Here is a 26,067-nt window from a genome sequence, read left to right as displayed (position 1 = left end):
CATTAACCATAGACCATATTTCAGGCATCTAATCCAATACCCATTCAAAACACCCACTGACATTAAGACACGGGAACTCAGAGTTCTAAAGCTACCCATTTCCGGGTTATGTAATGAACATGCAACAGAAACAATAACACAGGTGGACTACTGGTTTGTCTATGTTTTGTTAGCACTGTTTGGTCTAATCACTACTTTACACTTAAACGTAGTATTGCTGTACCACTTAACTGATAAACAGAGCCATCTGCTACACCCAGTGTCCGTGGTCCGCCAGAAATCACAGTTTTGGGTCAGGCCTGGTCATACCAGCACAGGGTGGGACAGTTTCCAGGGTGGGCTTGTTGTCGATGAGGAGTGGAAGGAAGAATTTTGCATGTCCAGAGCATCACTCATGTCTTTGAGTGACTTATATCGAAGGGGAATTAACAGCGGTGAGATCTCAACATTAGCCTGTGCACTTAACTATCTTCATAAAGAAAGGAGACTGCAGCTGAATTTATTTTTGCATTGTAGTGTGTACAGAAATATTTTTTCAATCAAAAGAATTTGTTTTTTAAACAGTGTTGACATACTCCTTTTTAAAAGGGATGAAGTATGATAAAAGAATCCATTTGTTTCGATGAAGCCCAGTAGTCAGTGGACAAGCAGGTGCATGTCCTTTAGTGGAAAATCCCCACAAACCCTGTTGACCAGGCTTCTCATTCAGGCCTGACAGCCCAAGTCCTCGTCTTTAGACCTCTATTCATATGCATATTATAGCCAAAGGCATCAAAACTGGACCCACAAATCCTAAGATTGTAATCACTACTGCATGCTTTTATTCTGCATGCCTACATTTCATAATTTCCCACACAAGATGGTCTTGAACAAATGCACACTGACATTACCGCAGCAGAGTGCATTGACATCTTCTGAGAAATGCTTCGCAGCATATGTTCATATCATCACAAGAGGCGAATGCTTCACAAGCACATTGCACAGCTTGGAGTTGCAATGCTTGGCATTTAGCACTTTGCCATTTTTACTCTGAGAATGATGGATATGGAATATGAATGCTCAGTGACATGATGACCCAGCAAAATGTCTGCCATCAGCGTATCCCCCATCCCCCTTGCCCCACTCTTTTTGCTCACGCACACGCACGTGCACACACACACACACACACACACACACACACACAACCATTATCCCTAAAGTATAGATGTATTCATGTCAGCTGAAGCAAATCATGAAGTATGGAGCCACATAGCGACGGTTAACACTTTGTGCTGCATAGCAAGCCTGAATCACTAATCAAAAAGTTTAAAACAAAGGCTCCATTTCCATTCACACCAGATTTAATTAAAAGGTTTTAGTCCAGTGCTCAAGGCTACATTTCATAATTAATTCGGACTGCAATGGATTGTTTTCTCCATTTTGAAACAGTCAGATGACAGTTTCAAGAGAAGGCTTTAAAAAAAGAAAGCCCAATCAAATCATTAAAAGTGACTCCTCTCATAGCAAATTACTCACAGACTAAGTCGTGTGCAAGTGTTTAAGTTGGAGAGTTATAATCATGGCTTGGGGAAAAGGAGCCACAAAGAAGCTAAAGCGAGACAGGATATGAGCATTCAAGGGTCATGACAACATGTTGAATGTTTAACAGCTTCAAAGGAAGCCCTCGGTCAAGTGTTATCGTTCTTAAAAAGGGATCTCTGGTCTTTATTTCCCTGTCTAAGAAGTGTTATCAATTCAAATCATCAACTGAATGAAAACAGAGTGCTTTTCCTAACTTCTGTGTACACTGGTTTTGGTGGACTGGGACTTACAGTGAAACACGTGTTATTCAAACCAGAATTAGTATTGTTTATAGACACACTGGCACACTGTTCATGGTCTATGCAGTATGGTTCTGCCTTTTGAATCTACTCTCTCCCACAAACATGCTTTGAAGTGCATATCTCATATGTATTTGCAAACTGGAGGTAGGATAGATGTGATGGAGCTGGAATCCCCCGGATTCAATGAAAGGTATATTCGTGTGTCATCAACATACCAATGACAGGAGACATTGTGCTTGCAGGAGACAGAGTCTAAAGGATGTACATAAAGCAAATAAAATTGACCCTATGATAGGAGTCTGAGGTACAACCATAGACTGTATAAAAATATGTACATAGTCACCGTGACGTCACCCATCGGTTTCTGAGGAGCGGGTTTGAAGCTCAAAGTAGGCAGCTCTGGCCGTAGCCTTCTTGGCAGTGCCTGACTCCGCCCAACTCCCTGCCAATCAAAAATGGGCAAAGAGGCGGGCCAAATGAAGCCTGGTTGCTTAAACACGCCCACCTTGCAACAAAGCTGCTAAGTTAGCTAAGGCTAACAAGCTAGGCTAACAAGCTACGCTACTTTGGCTAGCCCTGTGGTGTTGGCTGCTCCCGCTCATGCTGCCGCTTGGTGCCAGCTCCCTCACGAAACAAAATATCCAAAAGGCACAAACATGGCTGAGAGGTCAGGTTCAATGACTTGCGAATTAGCTGAGATGAAGCCTAGCAGACAGCCAGCGGCTAGTTAGCCACCTGTGATGGCGCCAACTGTCACTCAAAGTGACCACGCCCTTAATTATGTGCAACTTTAAGCCTTAATAAAATTTAAGTACAGTTGTCATGAAAGGGGAAATTAGCTATAGAGACCAAAACCATTTTTTGTACCAGGCTGTAAACATGTTTATTTCTACTGTAAAGTTGAGCATTTTAACATGGGGGTCTATGGGGATTAACTCACTTTTGGAGCCTGCCTCAAATGGCCATTCAACAAACTGCAGTTTTTGGCACTTTTGCATTGGCTTCACTCGTCATCCCTGGGGGTTGCCGCTTGGGTACAACACAAGTGACAGGGGCAGTAGAGGAGGAGAGGCTGCCAATCTTAACAGAGAAAGTCCTGTCAGTTTAACTGGAGGCAAACCCCTTGAGGGCAGAGCACTGGAGGCCAACCAGTTCTTGAAGATGGTTTAATAAAATGCAATGATCAATAGTATCATAAGCGGCACTGAGGTCTAAAAGGACTTAAATGGCACATGTACCACAATCTAAAGATGATAGTTATCTTTTTGTCATCTATCTATCACCCCACAGGTAGTGAAAGTCAGCAGGTAATACTGACTGACCACTGTCGACCTCTTGCCCTGAAGCTTATAGCCAGAGACTGATACAGAAATCAGCATTATTCATTTGAGTGCTCCAATGTGGAGTGAAACTACCATTGTTTACTATCACTGTTAGACATCTAGCTATCAGAGGCACTTTAGTGCTGATGTCTAAAACATGTAGGTCCATTTCTTATTCGTCAAACAAACATCTGTTAGCATGCCACAGAGCATGTCAACGCGGTTGTAGCAGGCAATGAAAACAGGTAATGTACAGTCATCAACAATTTCAGTATCTGCCCATTAAATTGAAATTTTGACTTGTTAAATTTTAGCAATTTCAACAGATTCTGACTGACTATTAAAATAATATTTTCTTGTATCCTCATAAAAAGAAAAATAATGCCACAAAATTGTCAGAGAGAAAAGGCACTGCATACATTTGTCATGTCCATAAAACCACAATTATTTATCTGATTATGACATTGTTTAGAGCATTTTGTGTTATTATTAGATTTCAGTGATTGTAATTGTTGAAAAGAGCACTTGTCGGGTGTTGCTGATCAGTTCTGTTGAGGGTGCTGATTTTAATTTTATGAAGTAAAACAGCATCACCTCATCTGTAGGACTTGTCTGTAGCTGTTGTGTCATTGTTATTCATTGGCAGCAATTGTCTCGGATTCCATTGCTGTCAATCAAACGCAGCCTCCACAGCTCTTAAGTTGCTCAACCAGCCCGACAATCAGTGCAGCTATGTGGCCTGGTGGCTACTGGCAAGCCTTTTGTCTGATATAAAGGAGATAAAAATGAGGGAGTTGGTTAAACAAACAGGCAAATCACCTCTCGAGTAAAACAGCTTGAACACAAAAGGCTTGTCATCCCATTACAATAGCGTGAATTTAGAAAAAACAAAACAAAAAGAGGTGAGTCAAATCTTGTTGTGTGTCAACAGTTATGTATTGTGGCTGTCGACAGAATGCACATTCTGCAGCATGTAAGCTAATACTGCAGCCTTTTCTGTCACTTTTTGCTGCGAACAATACAGTTGAAAAATGACTCCCATCACAATTCAAACCTTCTCTCCCCTCAGCATTCAGAATATCTTGGGCTCATGAAGTGATTTGGTTCCCTGGCTGATCCTGGAGAAATATCTGTTTGGATCTCTTCTTTTTCCATCTCTGCAGCCTCTTTTGTCTTCACTCTGTACTGAAAATGTTATTACATCGTTCGAATGATCATCCTGAGTATGTAATCATGTGCTGCTGTGGTTGATTATTCTCAATCTGTAACCTTTGCTTGAAACTGAGTGACCTGACCTGCTTTTTTCAGGAAAGCAACTGTTGAAGAAGTGCCCCTGGACAGTTTATAACAATCTGAAGGACAGTGATAAGACATAACCTCAGTAAGCCAAAGACGGATCTAAGATTCAGCATTACAGAACTTCTGTGAGATATGAGACGATGCTCATTCAGCCTGCGACTCTGTTGAGGGTGACACTATCTGCTTGCAAGTGCTGCAATAAACCTCAGAAAGACACTGACTGTGACGCTTTTGTTACAGAAATTTCCAGCACACACTCCATCACCTATTTATGTTCTATGCCCCCCACAATTCATCACAGCACAGCTCTGTGGCTGTGGGGAAGAGGGGAAGAGGGGAAAGTGCTTGTTGCTTGGAGGAAGACAACTATACTGCGCTGAGCTGTGAAGCCCTGATGTTTGATTCATGGTGACAACGTTGTGCCCTGGATGTGTTCAACATATTTTTCATAGAGTTCATTTTCAGAGACGTGGAGGAACACATGCAGTTATATGCCTATTTTTTTCTTTATCATGAACATACAGTGTTCCAGGGACATTGTGATTATTATAACTTTATATCAGGTGTTGAACAGAGAGGATTTTAATCATTCTTGCAGCTCACGTGCAGATATGTGCTGGAAAAAAAAAAGATTTCCGCCACACGTGCCAATAAAAGTGTATCTACAGTAAATAATAACACACAGTGTGTTCGTCATAGAGACACAGAGGAGCGGAACCATATACAGACACATCTCATACAGGTTTTGCATTTACATTGTCAATATTCACTTTTTTTTCTAGAGCAAGTGCAACGATGAAAAAGCTTAAATGAAGAAATCGCAACGACAAAAAAAGAAACAACCAATAGATCAGTAAATCCAGTAAAGCCAGAGCAAATCTGTTGCACTGGGAGTGTGTGGCTGACAGAGGTCAGCTTGGCCCTTAGTGCCAGGCGTCTGTGGGGTAAACATCTCATTAGAGCCGGGGGAAGGGTATGCGTGTGTGTCTTTGTGTGTGTTTGGGGGCGGAGGGGCACCTGATATGTCTGTGGGCGTATACATCACCTGAATGATTCCAGCACACCGAGACTGGACAGTATAAATGTAAACAGGTGTTGGTGAGCAGGCATTAGAGCAGGACACACCTAAACTGTCTCAACTGACTGTGAACAAGAAAGACACAGACGGAGAGGAGGGAAGAGCGAGCTGGATTTTGCCATTGATCAATCTCGGATGTGCATCAGAGTACTTTGCTTTAAATCAGAGGTGAGTTTGAAATCTTAAAGTTCACTTTCATGTATATTTCATTTCAGCTGTAACACATTATTGAATATGGTGAGCATGAAAATATTGCAGTGAGTATTTCTGATGCATAGGATAGTCACTGTGACTGTTTTCTAAAATAAATAAGTAATGAATAAAGGAAAGGGTCTGCAAATGAATTGATCCCTTCGATTTCCTTTATGCTTTATTAGCTAATAAAGCTGGTTTGTACCTTACTGAGAAAGGAAAACTTTGACTAGAAATAAAGCATTAAGGCTCATTAAAGACTTATACCAATAATCTCCCTTTAAAATCCAAAGTATTGCCTAACCCCTGTTGTAGCTGCTATTATGTAACAGTCACAAGCCACTTTTAATATTCTAATAATGAAAGTGGATATTCATTAACTGATGTTAGGATGAGCCTGAAATATCTGCAACATTAGAATCAAAAGAAGTACTGTGGGCAGGTTGTAAAAAGTAGTAAAATCAAATATTGATCATCTGTGGATCTCAGGTGCAATTAATGCAACAGAGACAGCACCATTACTTCACCATTTGGCTATTGGTTTACTTGTTTCTGCTCCGATATACCAAAGATAATTTGAGTGTGAAAGTAGTGGTGTTATGTTAAACTAGACAAGTTAGGCTATCTATTGGTATCAACCATTTTGGCATAGCTTCTTGTGAAGACAGTTAAGTAACGCTACAAATTTAGGCTAGATTCTGGTTAAGGAACAATTGGCGTGACCATTTTCAAAGGAGCCACTTGAACTCTTGCCTCAAGATATCTGAATGCAAATGCGTTCTCTCGTTCTCACGATTCTCCTCTAAACTCGAGAAGTAGAAGTCCTAGTAAGTGTTTTGTTCCTTACAACCAATGTACCCCTTCAAATTAAAGCTGTATAATTGTCTTTTTAAGAAAATGACATTGGACATTGAATCACCAAACATGCATAGATACATAAACACATTAAAACAGGACTGCTGTGGATTGGGGCGTCGGTGACTTAGCGGTAGAGCAGACGCCCCATGTACAAGGCTGTTGCCGCAGCGGCCCAGGTTCGACTCCAGCCTGTGGCCCTTTGCTGCATGTCACTCCCTCTCTCTCTCCCCCTTTCACACTTGTCTGTCTTGTCCATTAAAAGCTAAAATGCCCCCAAAAATATCTTTAAAAAAAAGGATTGTTGTGGATCTCAAAATGTTCAGTGTGTTGGTATATGCACAACAGATAATTTGTGACATTAATTGTAAAATAAGGAACCAAAGTATATCAGAATGCGATTCCTTACCTCTCATACTGACATAGTTTTCAGCTAACCTGAAATACAGTTATGGCTTTTGGTTTTGGTGTGCCACCCAAAGATTGTCAGTCACCCCATCTGGCCACCCCTATGAAAAATTCTGCTTTGAGCTAGTCTATTTTGACTGTGACATGTTCTTTGTTCTTTGTTCTTTATTAAGATCCCCATTAGCTGCAGTACTACTACAGCTATTCTTCCTGGGGTCCGACAATTCTAAATACAATCAGAAAACATAAAAAACATTATAGGCAAAATTAAACAGAAAACGAAGTGATCTTTACACTCCCCCCCCCCAAAAAAAAATAGAAATAAAACTAAATAAGAGCAAAGTGAGCTAACACTTCCTCACTTGTGTCTCATCCTTTCTCGATTATACAAACTATATCCAGTACAGTGTTTTTATCTAATACATTCTGCAAATCATTATACATTATATATCCATTCTTCATTATGAAATATACCATATACCATATCCCAATCCCTATACAATGTACATTATATAAGGATGTACAATATACAAACACACCATATATATTAAATGATACATTACATCGTATATACTATATGTATTCATACATATACACACATTACATCCATCTACACTATATATCATGTCATCCATACATATCTACTTATACTATACTACAATATCATATACACACACATACATATATATATATATACACATGTGCACACATACACATACCCACATATATATACATATACACATACACATTTAACAAACAACATACACTTTCCCTGTCTGCATTATTCTACCATATCTATCATCTTTTATATATATGTATACACATACACACATGTATATGCATACACACATACATAAATGCACTATTCCTACTGTAATAGATGCAATTTTATTAATTTTTTTAATGGTTTTATGTTAGTGGTGAGTTTGATATGTTTAGGCAATGAATTCCATTCTTTCATACCTCTATACAGAACAGTTTGTTTGATTGCATTTGATCTTGCTTTAGGTATTGTAAAATTTCCTACAGCTGCATGCCTGGTGATGTATTTGTGATTTTCTGCACTGAAAGAAAGGTTTTTAAACAAAATAAAAGGTGTTTTTAAAACAGATATATTTCTAATAACAATAATCAGTGAGTATAACAGCCTGTCTCTGACCAACAACCAGTTAAGCTTCTTGTGCACTGAGATGATATTTGTCCGGTAGTCACATTTGAGTATTGTGCAGGCAGCTCTTTTCTGTATACGTTGTAGTTTGTTTAACATGTCTCCAGTGGCATTTGACCAAACTGCTGGGCAATAGTCAACATATGATAATATTAATGATTGAATTGCTGTTTTCAGGATGTTTGGGGTCATAAAAACTGCATGTCTCCTCATAATTGATATGCCTCTCCCCATCTTTACAATCATATTATTGATGTGTTTTTTCCATGATAATTTACTATCTACTGTCACTCCCAGAAGTTTGGTCTCATGTACCTGGTGTACAACGATAGCATTAATTTCAATATTTAATACAGGATTATTATCTATATTATAACTTGACCCTACAATCATGCAGTTAGTTTTCAATATATTCAAGACCAGTTTGTTTGCTTTAACCCATTCAGCCACACCTTTTAGTTCCTTATTTATAATAATTTCTAATCCATTATTAGTTGGTGCTGATGTGTATATAGTTGAATCATCTGCATACATCACTACGTTAGTTTTATCTAGTACATACGGTAAATCATTTGTGAAAATACTGAATAATAACGGACTAAGGCAACTCCCTTGGGGTACTCCACATGTCGTGGTTCTGGTTCCTGAATAGCTGCCATTAAAAAACACTGTTTGTGTCCTGTTTGATAGATAGCTGTGAAACCAAGTAAGTGCAGACTGCTCAAATCCATAGCAGGACAGTTTTTCTAGTAGTAAATGATGATCAATTATATCGAAAGCGGCTGAGAAATCTAGAAATACAACACCAACCATATTTTTCTTTTCAATTTCTCTAAGCCAATCATCAGACATGCTAGTCAGTGCCGTTGCCATGGAGTGAGCCTTTCTGTATGCATGTTGAGAGTTGCAAATTATGTTATTAGTAAATATCAACCTCAGAAAGAAATGGCTCAATACAGTTAGTCAATGAGTAGCATTAAAGGCACATTTAAAATGTCTGTGTAAGGGAAAAATCAAAGTCAAAGTCAAATAGAGCAGAACATTTATCACAAGGACCCTTTGCATACACAGTACAGTCATTGCTAGTCTTTGATTGACTTATTAAAAGTACACTGTGATTTTAACTGTGATTATTTTTATGGTTGAAGTGCTTTGACTCTGAGTCATGACAGTTAATCCCTTTTTGAGTTAAAGCTGTGAGTCCACTACATTATGAACACTCACAGGAGCCCTACTTTCTTCCCATTTGTCAGTTCCACTCCCAAAGTTGTTTTCTGATGCAAAGCAATAATTTAGGGCACCTTGTCAAACATACAATTAAAATACTAAATACCTGAAATTATTTCAGCACGTATCTTGTTACGGTTTGAAAACATGCTGACCTAATGATTAGGTGTGGAATGACTAGGTTTGTTTCCAAAATGATCAAAGCTTGCTAACACGCAACACAGTGCGATTATCAGATTTCTTTTTGGCAAAATTGCTGGATGTGAGGTTTCAGGAGTTGAAAACAAAAACATAAACTCGCTGCACTGATCGTTTTGTACTACTTCACACTCACTAACAAGCACGCCATGATCCAAATGGGTAGTTTGCATGACTTGTCAAGAACAGAGGCCATACTTATTTGGAAACCTCTGTAAAGCCAATACTGCCAGTTACCATCCATCAAGCACTGGAGTTATGAGAATTCAGAGCTTGTATAAAGTCAAAAATTGTTATGTTATGTGTGAGCAGCTGGCCCTCTGGTATGGCTTTGCCCAAATTATTTTAATGCCACATTTATTTTTGCGGCATTGAAACCTTGCAAACAAAGCGGATCCTTGTGTTGAGACACTTGCACGGGACCAAAATGATTTAGTTTATTTGGAGCACTTGTGTGTTACACTTCATTGGAAACTTTTTTTTCTCTCATTAACTTCAAGTCTCACTGCAGTGCTGCAGCCATACAGGATTATAGCCTTTCAGTGAGGATTAAAGCTGCAGTGGGACAGAGCTGCTTGGAACATGTGAGACTGTACATGCGCAGTCCGCAGTGACAGTCAGCTAAGTAACCACAGGAAGGAGAGAAAACATTTGGAGCAGGAAAACAGGAAACACAGTGTAGAGATGGAGGACATGCTTACTGGAAATTAGCTGTCTTGATACTAAAAATTACCCCAAATTAAATAATTGAACAACTTTAATGTTGTTGCATATACACCACCAACAGCGCTTGGACATCATTTGTCCTCAGAACAATATGTGCTTGCATATTCCCCTTTTTACACCTCCTTTTCAGCATCAGACTGCCAATGTCATCTTGACATTTTGCTGTTTGATTGTGGTGAATTAAAGTCTTTAAGGATGATTGATAGTTTGAGAGGTCCTGTGACTGGCTGACTGGTTAAATGGGACGGCGACTGTGGTAAAAAGCCTTGTCAAGTATGATTGTTATCAGCATTTTTGCCTCTGATTTCTCTTGCAGATCTATAAATAGGCATTTTGTGCCATTGTTTTGACTGGAAAAATTTAGTGGGGTCCCATGTGTGGTGTCAGATCTGCAAGGTCAGCTCTGAGTAGACTGTTATTGCTTTTAAGAAGTAGTGTATAGTAGCTGTTTGTAGTTTCACACAGCTTAATGACAAGTTTTCTGCTCTGTTGTCACATGTTGTTCCTTTTTTATTGTCTTACAGGTTGTGAGCTTGTAGAAAATGTTTGGATATCTGCACAAACGTATGCAGGACTATCTGGTGGAGCGAAAAAGCCGCAGGACCAGGCTAGTGACCAAAGATGGCCGCTGCAACATTGAATACGGAAACATCAAGTACAGCAAACACTTATCCTTCTTGGCTGACTTCTGGACCACCTTCGTAGAGATCCGGTGGCGTTTTGTCCTCTTCATCTTCATCACCTCTTTCACCCTAAGCTGGTTCATTTTTGGCCTGCTGTGGTATTGGATTGCCCGCAGTAATGGAGACCTGACGTGGCAAAACCCTTCAGATGACCACCTTTCATGTGTTGATAACGTCGTAGGACTGACCACAGCATTTCTCTACTCCCTCGAAACCCAGACAACTATTGGGTATGGTGGACGAGCGCTCACCCCTCTCTGCCCAGGTGCTGTGGCCCTTCTCATCATCCAATCCCTCCTTGGAGCCATCATCAACTGCTTCATGTGTGGAGTCATCCTGTCAAAAATTTCTCTACCCAAAAAGAGGGCTAAGACCATCACATTCAGTGACATGGCTGTCATCAGCCCCAAAAATGGCTCACTTGCCCTGTCAATCAGAGTGGCCAACCTGCGCAAGACCCTGATGATTGGAAGCCAGATCTATGGCAAGCTGCTGAGGACAACAAACACACCTGACGGGGAGACAATCATCATGGACCAGGTGAACATTGACTTCATGGTGGATAATGGGAAGGACAACCTCTTCTTCGTGTGTCCTCTAACGCTCTACCACGTCATCGACAAGAGCAGCCCTTTCTTTGAGATGGCAGTGGACACGCTCCACAAGCAAGAGTTTGAGCTGGTCGTCTTCCTGGATGGCACCGCAGAGTCCACCAGCTCTTCCTGCCAAGTCCGGACATCCTTTATTCCTCAGGAGATCATGTGGGGCTACAACTTCTTGCCTATCATCTCCAGAAGCAAAGAGGGCAAGTACAGAGTAGATTTCTCCAACTTCTCAAAGGTGGTGCCAGTGGCCACTGCACACTGTGCCTACTGTTTCCACAACATCAAGGGTCATCATCATCACTCAAGAGATGGACGTGACAACCACGGTTTTGAGGTGATCGATATCAGTGACCCTCCCAATGTCACCAAGATGTGAGATCATTGATACATTGTAATGAACAGTAGAAACTGAGACTGGTAGAGGCGTATGTCTCTCATTGACAAAGTCTTTAATGGACAAACAGGTGCTGGAGGCAGGTGGGGTTACCTAATGGCAGACAGCGCATTGTGTAGCATTTAAATATGAAGTAAAGAAAACCTACTTATTTGTTATTCTATTGTATTTAACACAGATAAAACAGTCTGTGGGTCAGGACACTTATTGTGAGCAATTTGTATGTAAAACCACACCTGCCACTGTGCTGACGAGAATAAAACCTGTTTTCTAAAGGGAGGTCAGGTCATGCAAGATGGTGAGGCTAAAATTCAACAACAGAAACAGAAAGTTTTCCCAATCACTCACACATGCACACATGGGTTGTAGGTACATATGTGCCTTTGCTTTTAAATGAAGATGAGTGGTTCTAATTTACCTCTGGCTTTGCACATCAGGTTTACTAAGAGGCAGAAAAAACGAAGCAAATGTATTGTCCTGTGTATAAATCTTGCAGTTACTTGGAACCAGTGTTGAGGGCCATGCTTTAGTCATGGGTGAAAAAAAAGATTAAGAGGTTCATTAAATAATTCATGCTGTTATAGGCTGCTGTACAAAAAGAGACACTTGGACTTGAACAATTAGTATGCTTAACTATTCAGACACCGAGGCACTAGCAAAGAGTTGGGCTCAGGGGCCACTCTCTTCAAACACTGGATGATGCAGTTGTGGTTTTCTTCTTGAGTGAGGACATTGTGAGAGAACAAAGCTCTCAGGAAACACTTAAATTATGGCTGCATGCAGCACTGACTATAGTATGGAAATCAATTCTCTTTGTTAGGTCTTTTTTGTATTTGATCTCAGGGGAAAAATACACTGAAATAAAGGCTATTTTTGCATTCACAAAATGTCTGTGTCACCTCATTATTCTCCACCTTAACCAAGCCCGAATGTCGTATAAGGACTGTGATCAAAAAGGTCAAAGCGCCGTAATGACAGGTGCCAACCCCTATCACAGCTCTTCATCTGTAAACAAAGTGAAGTTTTGACAGCAAACAGGGATCCAAACACAACAGAGTGGAAGTGCTTTGGAGATAAGCACTGTTGCTTGCTGCCCAGTATTTTGCCTGCAGGTTCTGAACATGAAACCAGAACTCTCCATTTGAAGAAATAACAGCACATACTGTACGCTAGCATGGAGCTTTAACAGGTTTTGTTAAGGCTGACCTCCCGCTATGACCTCTCTGATGAATTACATATGCTTATGTGTGTGTGTCTGCACCCAGGGATGTTACTGTGGCAAGTGACGCAGGGATAGGGTGAGAATTATTGAGAAATATGTGAAATGACTAAGCAGCATAAAGCTGATACATGCCTCACAGACATATTCAGATTTTTTTTAAAAAAAGTATGTAACTGTCCCCTTATGGCTGTTCACTGAGTCTGTGATGCATATTTTTGTCCACATGGTTCATGCAAAGTAGAGCCCTTTGCAAAGCTGTAGCTGTATGCGTACCCACTGGTTGTTAAATTACCAACACCCATCATTTGAAACGTACAAAGAGAGACTTAAATGACGCAAAGAAACAAACACTGAGGAGACTTTCAAATACATACACTACTCTAAAGTAATTTTACACTCAACTCCCTCACGCATGGCTTGCAGCCTTGTATGATCTCCTGATTTAAACCAGTTTATCTCTGTTTTTTTTTTATTATGGCAAAAAGAGAGCCTGTAAAAGCGGTGCAACTTCCTGACCCTCTTATCCCTTCCACCCTTGTCTTCCCACTGGAAATGATAATTTGAATTAAATTAAATTAAACTCAGTTGCAAGTTTCTCATGTATAGCCAGCTACAACTAACACAGTCTAATTCTGTCATCATTAATATGCTATAATTGGGGTGGGAAAAAATAATTGCTCCAAGTATAGCACAATATAATTCATCAGCGCCACAAACTCCAGCCTTCGATGATCATAAAGTTAAATAAAGAATTAAAAATAAAAAAGAACATTACACCCCTCATGAAGGTTTGATTTATTGCAGTATATTGTTGCATTAGACTGCATTAGGCGTACCTAATAAACCAGCAACTGAGTGTATGCTCTCTTAATTGGACACAACATTTCTGTAGTACCTTGTCATGGTTAGTTTGTGCATAAATTTGAATATATTCCAATCTGATAACACACCTTTCCAGGATGATTAAGATTAAGTTGCCTAAACTGTGACAGCCTCTTAATGTCTCAGTAAAACACATGTGACTCCTGGTGAAAAGGCACATTTCAGCATCAGTAAACAATAAAAAAAGTAAGATTGTTTTGTTAGAATTAATGCACATTTTGTTTTGATGCAGATACAAATACACCTGCCTTAAACGAGGAGGGGCAGAAGAGCTGTTTTCTACCTGCAGGTATAAATATTTCCAGCTAAATGCAAGCTATGCACAAAAGTATGTGTAATTAACAAATGTAACTTATACCCTTTGGAAATGTGTAGTAATCTGTCACAAAGTTTAGGCACAAGAAATTCCAAACCTTGACACAGTGGAGACAAGTATCATGCACAATGTGCAGGTCACTATCATGAGTGTACTACTTTGGTACATCTGGCTTCTCAAAATGCCTAGAAAAAAAGAGCGACTGTGTTTTTTTCATCTGGTGAAGCCACAGGCATGGCTTCTAACCGAGACGCGCTCATTTTACCCACAATAAATAAGAAGACTGTTTCTCTGTGTTGTTTTGGAGCCACAGGCAGGCAATGAAAGATGACTTGAGAGGTAAAAACATTTATTTTGTCACATTTTCCTATACAAAAGCCCTTTTTCAAAAGGTATTACTTCATACATTGCAGGAATGACAATAATAATAATACACTGGTTAATTGTAAAATTATACACAATATATATATCTATATATATATATTTGATATCCAAAATACATTGCATATACGAAGTAGCACAGATCCCTTTTCATTGATAATGCTTGTGAAACAGTTAAGGGTACAATAGAATAATTTCTTTATGCTACAAATTACAAGTTCCCTTTTTATTGTTCTTTTAAAGCTATAAACTTTCAGGAGAAGCTGGTTGTGGATATTAATACTGTTTGTATTGTTTTGCCTAAAATACCTGAAATTATTTTATGCACAGGAAAAGCTATCAATTTCAGGGTTATTTGGCATAAAACATGATTCGCGATGGAAGAGATCCATCGTAATCACATGTTGCATATAGAATAAAGGAATCCCCTGGCTGTGGATTATGATTCAAGCAGGCATTTGTGGTTTTGGGAATACAAAGAAAATACCTTGTGCACATAAAGGCACTTAGGCACTTATTCAGAAATAATAACAATAACAAGAAAACAAAAAAAATGTTAAAATGTATTGCCCAAATGTACAGATATAAAAACGCTTAAAATGCTGAACAAACTACTTAGCAGAAATGGACTTAAAAGGTTTGCATTTTTGACCGAGGTCAACTCGTATTAATTCTCTTGACTTTTTATACTGTGTCACATATGAAAATAACTCTGCATAATTTATACAGTAAGTTGCTTTAATGCCTAGTTGACTGATGCTTATAAAATAATAAAAAATAGGTCTGACAAACGCACAGCGTTTGCGAATCTGAGGATTTCTTTGTTTCATCTCGTCATACTTTATTGGTTTTGTTCTCTGATAAACTACTCAGTTCCAAGTAATTTATTTTCAAGTGTCCATTTTCAGTTACTCTAAAAGAATACTTTTGCTATGAACAGCTTTGAACACCTGAAGACGGATATGTTTTGACATGATACTGTTACACGATGACGAAATCCTGACTTGAGATTCATGTGCATTTTGCTGGGCTTCAGATCAGTGAGAAACTAACATTCAAACACACATGCTGCTCTCAAACTAGGATCCAGCCCTTGTGAAATGCAACTTAACTGTCTATCAACATGACCTACTGCTAAGTCACTTCTCTGTGCTGACCTATATGGTCCTGACTGGCCTACAAAGAGGAAGGAGACACTGTGGCAGTCGTTATTGACAGAGTGCACTTCAAAATCAAAAATTGTCAGATTTATGGTAAAGCATGGAGATGGTGGTTACGTAAATTTGTATGCATTTTAAAATGTAATTCTGTTTTGTGTATAATGAATAGGAAACATATGGTATAAAACAGCAGTTAAGGCACTTTGAGGGTCAGGCTCCTCATTATGCTGTGTACTAAAACTGGATACACTGTAAGGCACTTTGGATAAAAATAAACATCCAAGCAACATACAGTCTTATGGTGTAGGTATCATCTACATCATCACATCTGCAAATAAAAAAGGTACTGTCGTGTTTTCGACACAGACGTGTGCAGCAACCATGGTGTTTAAAATAAAGATTTTTTTTCATTAAACAAAATGAAAACATCTGACAAATTTTGACTTTGCTGCAGGGTATCCCTTTTTTACGGGTGTTTCACAAACCAGACGACATTCACATTAATACTGACATGGTCGAGCAACAAAACATCTGGAAATGGCATGGCTGAAAGGCAACAACATGGCAAACATTTAATAGCCTAGTGTGTGGCCCCCTGAAAACATCTGACCTGGGTTGAATTATTGCTGCAAATTACTTCAATTACATCTTGACTCAGCTTCCCCAGCACAGTCGAGTCAACTGTACACGTTGCCCATCTTGAACCCCCGCACGCAACACACAGAAAGCATTTTGAGTAACTGAGTTGACCCAGGTCAGCAAAACATACAGCGCTTCCTTCTCCGGCATTTAACTCTTCTCTAGCCTTCCAGTTTGGAGGATAAATAAAATTGTGAATGGCATATTCCAGTTGCCAAATTTCATTCAGTGCTGAGAAAAGTCCATCTCTTTGAGAGCTCCTCCTTGTCCAGCGAATTCCAGAAGACTCTCCACACACACATAAAAAGATGCAGATGGACAGACAAGCAGACAGACACAGTGGAAATACGAGGCTAGTGGTGGGAATAAGAAACCCCAGCAAGGCCGTAGACAAGCAGAAAAGGCAGATGCTTTAAAGGGTAATGTACATAATGTACTGAGGAGGATGTAGATTGAGACCCATAAATAATAGGCCCATGTCTGGTATTGTAGCATGGTGAAGAGGGAGACAGACTTGAGTTGTTCTCCTGCCCTGCTTTGGTTTGGGGAGATTTTGGAAAGGACACTTGTAGGTGCAGCTTTCTGGGAGGATGGGAAAGAGAAAGGCACAGGAAACTCACGTCCAAAAAGCATAAACAGTTGCTAGTCTGGTAAAGGTAAGTAGTATTCCATTATGGACCGTAGCATCCAGTTGTTTATAGATTCTTACAAAAAACAAAAACAAAATCTCCTTCAAATTTATCATCCTTCATATAGGAGCAAAATTTCTTCAGAGTACAAATGCCTCTGTCAACTCAGTCTTCATCGGTTCGGCGTCTTTGGGAGTGCAGGTCAGCAAATTTGGACTTTATTGTGGGAGTAGGGAGGTTTTAAAGGGTGGTGGATGGTCAGAGTAGGGTGTTTAATAGTAACTACCCAGGTGGGACGGCACATGGGTGTTAGGGTGGCGGGGAACATTTGGGTTAGGGTAGATGCCTGCAGTGGGCGAGCTCCAGTACGGAGCGGTGGGTCCAAAGAAATTGGAGGAGGTGACGGGCATTGACGGTGGGTGCGGGGATACAAAGTTGACCTTCTGCTGGTGGGCGTGGTAGGAAGGCACATAGGCTAGGTCCGAAGGGTACTTATACATGGAGGACTCAGTGGGGTGCGGCTGCAGTGCCTGAGCGATGCCGTGGAAGTCGAACTTGTAGGCGTAGCGCTTGCCGTGCACCTTGGTCATGATATTTTTGTCATAGTAATAGCGCAGCGCACGGCTCAGCTTGTCGTAGTTCATGTTGGGCTTGCTCTTACGCTCGCCCCAGCGCCGCGCCACCTCGTCTGGGTCCGTCATCTTGAACTCGCCATTGGTGCCCTCCCAGGTGATGCAGCCAGCGTTGGCACTGTCAGACAGGAGCTCTAGGAGGAACTGCCACAGTTGGATCTGGCCTGAACCTGATGGTGGACACACACACAAACAATGATCATCCACGAGCATCATCATTCTCACCGCCACCTCTCATTAGCTACCCAACAAGACCTGCATAAAAGTACATCTTTAAGAAGCTTCCACGACAACTGCCTTTTCACAGCAGACACACTACAAAGAACGAGCTCAAAATCTCACCTGGATTGGCTAGGCGACTACTGGTGGGACCCAGAATCTGGTAAGGATCTGTTGACAAAAGGAGAGCTTTGTTAGTCTACATGCTGATCACTGTGGTGATATAACGGTATGTGACCCACACTAATTAGTGTCAAAATAGACACATCACGAAGCAATAGCTAATGATTTAACATAATTATCATCTAAAAATTCCTGTTTATTACTTTTCTTTTTAATATCACATTTCAGGGTTGAGTAAATAAAACAAAATATGCAAAACAATGACAAAAAAAGAGAGCATTATGTATTCGCATGTTTGGATTATTGTGCTCCTCCAGATAATTAGCTGACCAGGAAAACCAATCACACATGCTAATAGATGTGTGACCGAGAAACACTTGTAGACACTCACAGCTTAGTGGTAAACTGCACTCCAAACAGTCCATTATTAAATTATTGGCGTACCACTTGTAAATGATGGCTTTGTGTTTTTCTGAACTGTGACAACTTGGTCTTGGTTTGTGCTTACTTGCTTTCACACATTAGGCTTTTAGCTACAACCAATTTAAAACAACACAATAGTAAAACCTGCAACATTTCAGGATCTTAGAGAATACGCTTTCTTGTGGACATAGAATAATTACGTCAGAGATTTATTTCAGCAAGCTAACTCGTACAAAGGGAAGCTGATATCCATGGTGACAAACTAGCTTTTCCCCCGTGTTTATACTGCACGCCATTACCTGGCTGAGCTCTGGGCTGCTCAGTGGACTTGGTCACATTCTGAGTAACCACCGGTGAACCTGCAGAGAGAGCAGCAGTCAGTGGAAGTCAATAGGCAGACATAAAAAGCAGGGTGGCTACAGATAAGACCATCAATGCACTGATTAATATCATTAGCAAATGTAATCATAAACATAAACAGACTTAACAACTTGTCATGATTATAACTACTGGTTCTTATACTACAGTGTGCTGCAGCTCTGTGCGTAGTTTGTGCAAGTGGCGTTACTGTACCCCGGCAGTTGCTCGACTGCTGTGGGTAGGTACAATCAATGTCAATTACAGTGCTGTCTCATTATTTACGAAAAAAGGTAATTAAAAATGTCCTATGAAAACACGGCACTGAAAACGGTCATAAACAAATCATGGTGTGTGCACTCATGGTACTCCTGATCTAAAACTTTTGCTCAAAACACTATAATGGTCTGTTTAGCTGTTAAGTTTCTAAAAATATATTCAGGGGAGACTTCCCGCCCAGGCCTCCCTTGCGGGTTGGGTTGCAGAAGTCGTCGATTGGAAACGGTTGCTCCCCCAATGTTCAATAGGTGATTACAGCCCTGTAACCAGGCTACAGATCTTGAGGGCCAAGGTAAATAAGGCAGTAGTCAATGGCTGGACTGATTTCTTTTGACTGTGTGATCCTGTTCTGACAAGAGAAGCTGTAATCTTTAGGAGTCTGACCTACACGTCTAGACTCTGTGGATGTTGGAAGCGGTTCTAATGTGATGCAGACTTTGGTTAAACGGCCTTTGCAAATAATCTGGGTGTTTTAACCTGCACAGATGATAAAGTTCTGACACATTATGCTGTAGAGCCATGCTCCCTCTCAGTAGGTTAGAAGCATACGTCCCTATGAGTATTGTCTAGTCAGTGCATAATGATTTCTGTGTCCTCACCTTTGCCACTGTGCATGCTGTTTGACCATCCTGTCCGCCGTACAGCATCATATGAAGGGTCTAACAAAGAGACAGAAAAGAGGGGATGTTTGAGTGTATTTTAGCGCATCCACCAGTGGATCTACATCTGCAGTTGTCTGACCCAAGTTCTTTGTATTTAACCCTAACCCTAACCCTAACCCAAATCTATTAATTTGTCCTATCTGTTTGTCATAACAGTAGGAGTCTTGTCTAAATGTGTACTAACCTATCGCAGGGCTGCAACTGTCAAAGCAAAAAACGTGGGGAGAAGTGCCAAACGGCATCAATAAATCATTCATTCATGGCTCTAGATGCTCTTCACAGGATATCTGGACATGGCAGTGAGGTTTTGTTTGGCTCGCTGTGATGGTTTAAATGTAGATGGCACAATCTTTAACAGAGTACAGTTGGCACAGCAGCTTGCAACACTCTGACCACAAATAAAGGGACTGATGCAAATTAACGAACAACAGAGACACACACACACACACATAGACAATACACGCACATGATATTCACCCTCAGCCCTCTCCCTGCACAAGCGGCTTTTATGAAACCTTGACAAACAGCCAAATTGGCCCAGTTTGCATGAGTTCTACCTGCTGTGTGTCTGCGTTTCAAACCTGACAGAGTGTGAAGCTGGACAGCTTCCAGTAACAATCAATCACTCTGACACGACCAGATAAAACACAGGATGTATTCTTCCCCTGGCAATGTCTCAAAAACACCCAGGTACACTCACAGTTCACCTGGCCAGCACCCTTGATGGTTTGTATTATTGCGGGCTAAAACCGCTCCATCAGTTGCCAGAATCCAGGCAAATATGACGCATCTTGTAGCCAGATATGCTGTGTGCAACATGCTATTCCCAGTGTTATCATGACCTGCAAATCTTTTCTCAGCAGTTTCTCCCAGAGGGCAGACAGTGTAATGGTGATGACAGAGGTTGTTGCTGGGATAAGCAAGCTAGAAGGTCAAGAGGCAATCCCATTTCCCATCAGCGCTGGCTGAATTTTTGAGAAGCAAGCTTCAGTGTGAATCCCTAGATCCGAAAATCCAGATAAGGAGAAAGAGTGAGGCTCAATCCTGCTGCGAGAAAGTGGAAATTACTAATTATTGGTAACTGGCCAGTGTACAACCAGTACAAATACGAAGCACAACAGGATCTCAAACATGGAAAAAAGTGTGAACTGCAGCATTGTTTTTTAACAATATGCATGATTATCAATCTGAATAGATTATTAGAATATGTTCTGACATTTCAGAAGCGAGTGAGTGTGTTGATCTCAGACTTTGAATGCATTCCGTGTGTATTTGTGTGTGTGTGTAGGTGTTTACATTAATATTTATGTGTTTGCAAATTATTCTCCACTGGTGCAAATAACTCACATGCTGATAAGCTATCAATCATTGAAAAAAACAGCAGCAAATTCACTCTAATGTATGTCCCTGTATTTGTCTAAACTTTGTTGATCTTATTTATGTTCATTATTTGAAAAGCCCATCAGTTTGGTGTGCAAAACAAAATTTAAAGATGACTTATTGTGAGAGCAGCATGCTTGTTCCGCCTTAATGTGTCAGACACAAAATGATCATCTTACTGCAGCAACACATTTGGACATTGTGTGCCATCTTGACCCAAATAAGCTCATACAGCCACACCAGAGGAACTTCCATTGACATCAACCAGCATTCATCATCAGCTCCTACTTCATGTAAGGCCGACTCTAAACACTGTGCAACACTGCCCTCCTGTGGTTCAGGACAAATTGACAGCTTGGTTTTCCTGAAATAAACCACAAATAATAAATTATACAAACTCTCTTTTTTTTCAGCACAGCTAAACTCTAGATTACAATCTCTGTGCACCCCATGAAACTGAAGTTTGCCTGGTAACCTCCCACACAAGTGCTTCATTGTTTTGCTCATTTCATAATCTTCAAATGAAAATGTAAAAACACTTCATGTGCTACTTTCAAAGGATGTTTTGTTGCCTTGTTTTCCCGCTGCTAAGGGACCTCTTGATCTCTTCACTAATTTTTAACTTTTCAACTTTTAACCCTCAACGTTTCAGCAAAGGGGCCATTCCTGTCTGCAGCCCACAAGAAAGGTACTGGTCTGGTGACTGAAACTGGTGACTGAAAAGAGGGATATTCAAGTGATGGTGCAAAAGCATATGGATGAGGTGAAATGAAAGATGTGGGCTCGCGACAAAGCAAAAGAAAAGTGAATAAATTAGAATATGATCAAAAGAGTGAAAGAAAGGAGAGCGTAATAGTGGGAAAGACAAAAAGAGGGAGAAGAGGGACAAATAACAAGCGGGCTGCCGTGGCTCAGCGGGGCTGTCAGGTTCAATCTGGTGTGGGCCGGCAGGATAGCCAAGGAGCAGTGACTGGGGGAGAGTCCTGGGAGACTTGCGTTTCCTGCCTGCCTCGCCTGCAGACAACCTCTCTTTGTTTTACTGGCCCTTTTTTCCCCTCTACTCACCGCCTGCCCCCCCCCCACTCTCCACCACCCTGAAAAAAACACAACGGGGCTACCTCCATACGTGCAGAGAGGGGTTGCAAACAGGAGAGGGGGTAGCGGGGGGGAGCAGCAGAGATGGATGAAGGAGAGATGAGAGAAAAGGTGAGGGAGTCACTGGAAAAAAAAGATTATTGAGAAGTAGACAGATGAGGATGGAGACAGAGTGACCAAGTGCATGAGAAAGGCTTGAAAGAGAGAGAAGAGAAAATGAGGAGAAAAAATAATGAAAAAAAAAAAAAAAAGTCAGACGAAACACAACTTTGGAATTTGAAAAGAAAACAATGGCAGCAAACCCAGCTACTGTCTGGTATGGGCTGGAGGACATGCCCAGTAATAAGTGCTCATCCACATCTTTTACCCTTGGTGTTGTTGTTGGCAGCAGATGACATTAACCTCCGAAACAATTTTCCTTTCACCAGCTATAAGCCTGAATATGGACAAGTCAAAGTTTTCACCAGTAATAATAATCACTTTGTTCTGGGTTTAATCAGACTGAGTGAGAGGTAGGGAAGCGGTCCTACAGAAGACGGAAGAAGCAGCAGATGTAAAATGCACAAAGCCCAAGTGGTCGGGGGTACACAGGATGATCCAGCCACGCAAATGCAGACACAGACCTGAATGTGCACACACAGAACTGCCTCCCCCCCACCCTCCCTCCTTCATTTTTCCAGGCCTTGCTCGACTGCGACTTGAGCCAGTTTCCACTCTGGTCTGGGGTGTGGTGCACGCTCCTGGGAGACTTAGACTGCAGGACCAGTTAGTCAAAACAAGGCCCGAGAGCTAGACATAGAGAGGAGAGAGAGGCAGAGAGACATAGAGAGTGACGGAGAAAGGCAGCGGGAGACAAGAGTGGGAGAGAAAGAACAACTGTGCAGAGAGGGTGAGATAGACAGAGAAAAGAGGGGAGAGGGTGAGTGAGAGAGTGGAGCTGTGGACTGTTTTTAACCTAGAGTCTGAGCCAGGGAGCGAGACCCAGACAGGGCAAACTTTTTTTAATACCCGTAATACAGGTGCTTTAAAAGCCATCTGTGTGAGGAAGGAGCCATAAGAGGAGGAGAATGATGGCAAAGTACAGGAGTTAGACACAGTGTGGAGACAGTGGGTGCACCAGAACAGAGAAGCATCTATGGAAAAATGCTCAGAGCAACAGGGGGACTGCAACGCTGCTGCACATAAACATATTCACACAGCTATGTGCAATGTCATTAGCATTATTGCATCTTTAATCTACTTATTTTCTTGAATTTCAAAATGGAAAAAGAACAATTAAAAACCGTAAATGCAGCACAGTTTGTACAAGTTGTGTTGCAACTTTGACTTGGCTGCAAATAAGTGTATTCATAGAGGTGAATCATCACCTCTCTACGGTAACTGAGAGGTGGCGGAGAATATGAGTGTCCTTCCTGCGCATTATTAAATTCCAAAATTTCATAGCAGCGACACTAAAAACTGAAAAAGCTACCAAGAGTCAGCACAAGGGAAAAAAAGTTGTACCATGTACAAACTAACACCAAGATAATACCTCAAACAATACACATATACACATGCAGGAACCCACCCACACACACAGACATGCCTATCCACAGGCAAATACTAGACACAGACTTTAAATATACACAGACACACATACACACACATCCTTTCATAGCTGCTGCATTCCGTGTTTTATATGCTCTCTTTTATTCATAACATTGCATTTTACACCACAGAGTCTGGAGCAGATTAAGGGTTGTCTCCTGCTGCATGCTCGTGCTTACTCTACCCCAAAGAGCCTGTATGGTATTTGACTGTTCTCGAAAGGCAATATGAACTTGAACATCTGGCGGTGTGGATCTGGGAAAATGTTGATAAAGGCTTCTCCTGAAGCAAGACTGTTTTTATTGTTGAGTCATAAACTACCAGCTCCAACTCTGATGTGTTTCCTTTTCATCTTGTCTCACCTGTTCATATTGTTTTGCATGAAAGTTACATTTAACGGGGTTAGCATTTTAGGGTGCAAACAAAGGGGGTGCATGCATGTGGGTGTATGTGAAACGCTTAATTTCCTTTTTTTGTGCCTTAATTTGTTCCTTTTCTGCATTTATTTATGATGGATATGTCTTTAATTTTGTCAAAATAAAAGACCCTTGCTACTTTAATGGCTAGGGGGTGGTCCCCTGCGTCCCCCTTGAAATCTACACTTATGGGCAAAAACAAATATTTCACAACAAAGTGATTAATTTCAATCAGTCTCACCTCCCAATTCTTCGAAAGTCACCCCGCCGTTCATTGACTGCGATCATGGGACAAGACTAGAGGCACAGTCAGTGTTACAGGAGCCCATAATAGAAGTCACCTCTTGTGAAAGGGAAATACTGTTGAAGGGAGTGACCCTGTATTCCTGCCAGTCCAAATACCTGGCTCTGAGAACCAGGAAGACCAGGGTCGGGGGTGACTGAGCAGAATCTTATCTGGCCTGCCCATTGGTCTATTGGTATTGAAGCCAGGGCGAGAACAAGTACGCGGCCTGCTAACGCTCACCACTGAGGCAGATAGAGAGAGGCAGAGGGCATTTTCGGACACTTATCAGACGTTGTGTTTCCTCTCCTCCTGCCTTGATAGGGCCCCTCATCCTGTGAGCACGGCTATCACTGTTATTGCAGTCCTTTCTCCTGTCTCTGGTGGTGACACCGTATAGCCGATGTAAAGGATGTGTAACTTTTTTTTTGCGATACAGATGCACACTGCAGCCTTCGCCTTGCTGGTGTTGTGTCAGCACAAAATAATGTTTGTAGAGTGAAAAGGTATCCAGAGGAAAGAGGCAATCATCCAGAGCTGCAGTGGGCGTTGTTCTTAGAAACTCAGCTTTGCTTTTGCACAGATTCTACTGGTACAACATTACCAACACTGCAACAGGTCTCATTTGACCGCTGTATTTACACTTTACTACAGATTTCTCTCTGAAAACATAGACTGAACAAGCAAATTTGATCCGGTAATGGTAAGGTCCTTCTGAGAAGCAATCAGCATGCAGCTCACGTGATAACAACACAAACAAATAGTCCATTTTAATGCTGCTTTTATGCTCTCATCAACCATGACAAAAGTCAAGATAAGGTCAGCTGGTACCTATTCTTCCTATTTGTGCCTTTTGAGAAAGAAATAATAAATAAATAAATAAATAAATGAATAAAATAAAATAAAGAAATAAATACAATTTAAAAAAAAGAAATACAATAAATTAAATTAAATTAAATTAAATTAAAAATAAAATAAAATGACTAAAATAAAAAAATACATTCAATTAATTTTTTGAGTATTTGATTTATGTTTAAAACAAATGAAATAACCATAACTAATCCACACATTTTTCCTCCTGTTTGAAAAATAGAATATTTTGTATACTACATTGCTTATTTCATAACCAAATTTCAGAAATGTATAGTGACATTTATCACATAAAAACAGTGTAACTCCTAAAGATGGTTTTTATAGTGCAAAATGTCTAAAAGGACAAACTGAACAGAGGTGGCAAGTTCAATACAATGACAAAAGTTCATCCAGCATACACTATACAGCCACTCTACACAGAAGAGACCCACACACACATTTTTTTCCACTCCAGTCTGGTCTGAAGTAGCCAATCAAGCTCTTCTGCCACGTCTACCGTACACGTACTTGCTTCAGCACCTGTCCCTGATG

The 26,067-nt window shown here is 40.7% G+C and overlaps 2 protein-coding genes across 7 annotated transcripts in view; one reads left to right on the top strand and one right to left on the bottom strand.

Moving 5' to 3' along the window:
* The first annotated feature begins 5,572 nt into the window (after positions 1-5,572).
* LOC117260144 (ATP-sensitive inward rectifier potassium channel 1) lies at positions 5,573-12,840 on the top strand. The gene is made up of 2 exons (XM_033632045.2): positions 5,573-5,690; positions 10,821-12,840. The coding sequence occupies exon 2, from the start codon at positions 10,839-10,841 to the stop codon at positions 11,958-11,960; it is 1,122 nt and encodes a 373-aa protein (XP_033487936.1). The 5' UTR covers positions 5,573-5,690; positions 10,821-10,838; the 3' UTR covers positions 11,961-12,840.
* Positions 12,841-14,730: 1,890 nt separating this feature from the next.
* Positions 14,731-26,067, bottom strand: part of fli1 (Fli-1 proto-oncogene, ETS transcription factor) — a 34,497-nt gene continuing 23,160 nt past the window's right edge. For all 6 annotated transcript variants that reach the window (XM_033631212.2, XM_033631211.2, XM_033631213.2 and 3 more), the window contains 4 exons: positions 19,840-19,899; positions 18,904-18,963; positions 18,182-18,229; positions 14,731-18,009 (listed from right to left, as the gene is read on the bottom strand). In XM_033631212.2, coding sequence (XP_033487103.1) covers positions 17,480-18,009; positions 18,182-18,229; positions 18,904-18,963; positions 19,840-19,899 — 698 coding nt within the window. In that variant the 3' untranslated portion in view covers positions 14,731-17,479. The remainder of the gene's footprint in view (positions 18,010-18,181; positions 18,230-18,903; positions 18,964-19,839; positions 19,900-26,067) is intronic.

The sequence above is a fragment of the Epinephelus lanceolatus genome, chromosome 4 (genome assembly GCF_041903045.1).
Source record: "Epinephelus lanceolatus isolate andai-2023 chromosome 4, ASM4190304v1, whole genome shotgun sequence".
In the NCBI taxonomy this organism is placed as follows: domain Eukaryota; kingdom Metazoa; phylum Chordata; class Actinopteri; order Perciformes; family Serranidae; genus Epinephelus; species Epinephelus lanceolatus.
The sequence above is the reverse complement of the archived record's forward strand: the minus strand, read 5'-3'. Positions and strand labels throughout refer to the sequence as shown.

Bases quoted from the DNA above. Each gene is read 5' to 3' on its own strand.
- LOC117260144 (XM_033632045.2), top strand. From the start codon at position 10,839: ATGTTTGGATATCTGCACAAACGTATGCAGGACTATCTGGTGGAGCGA.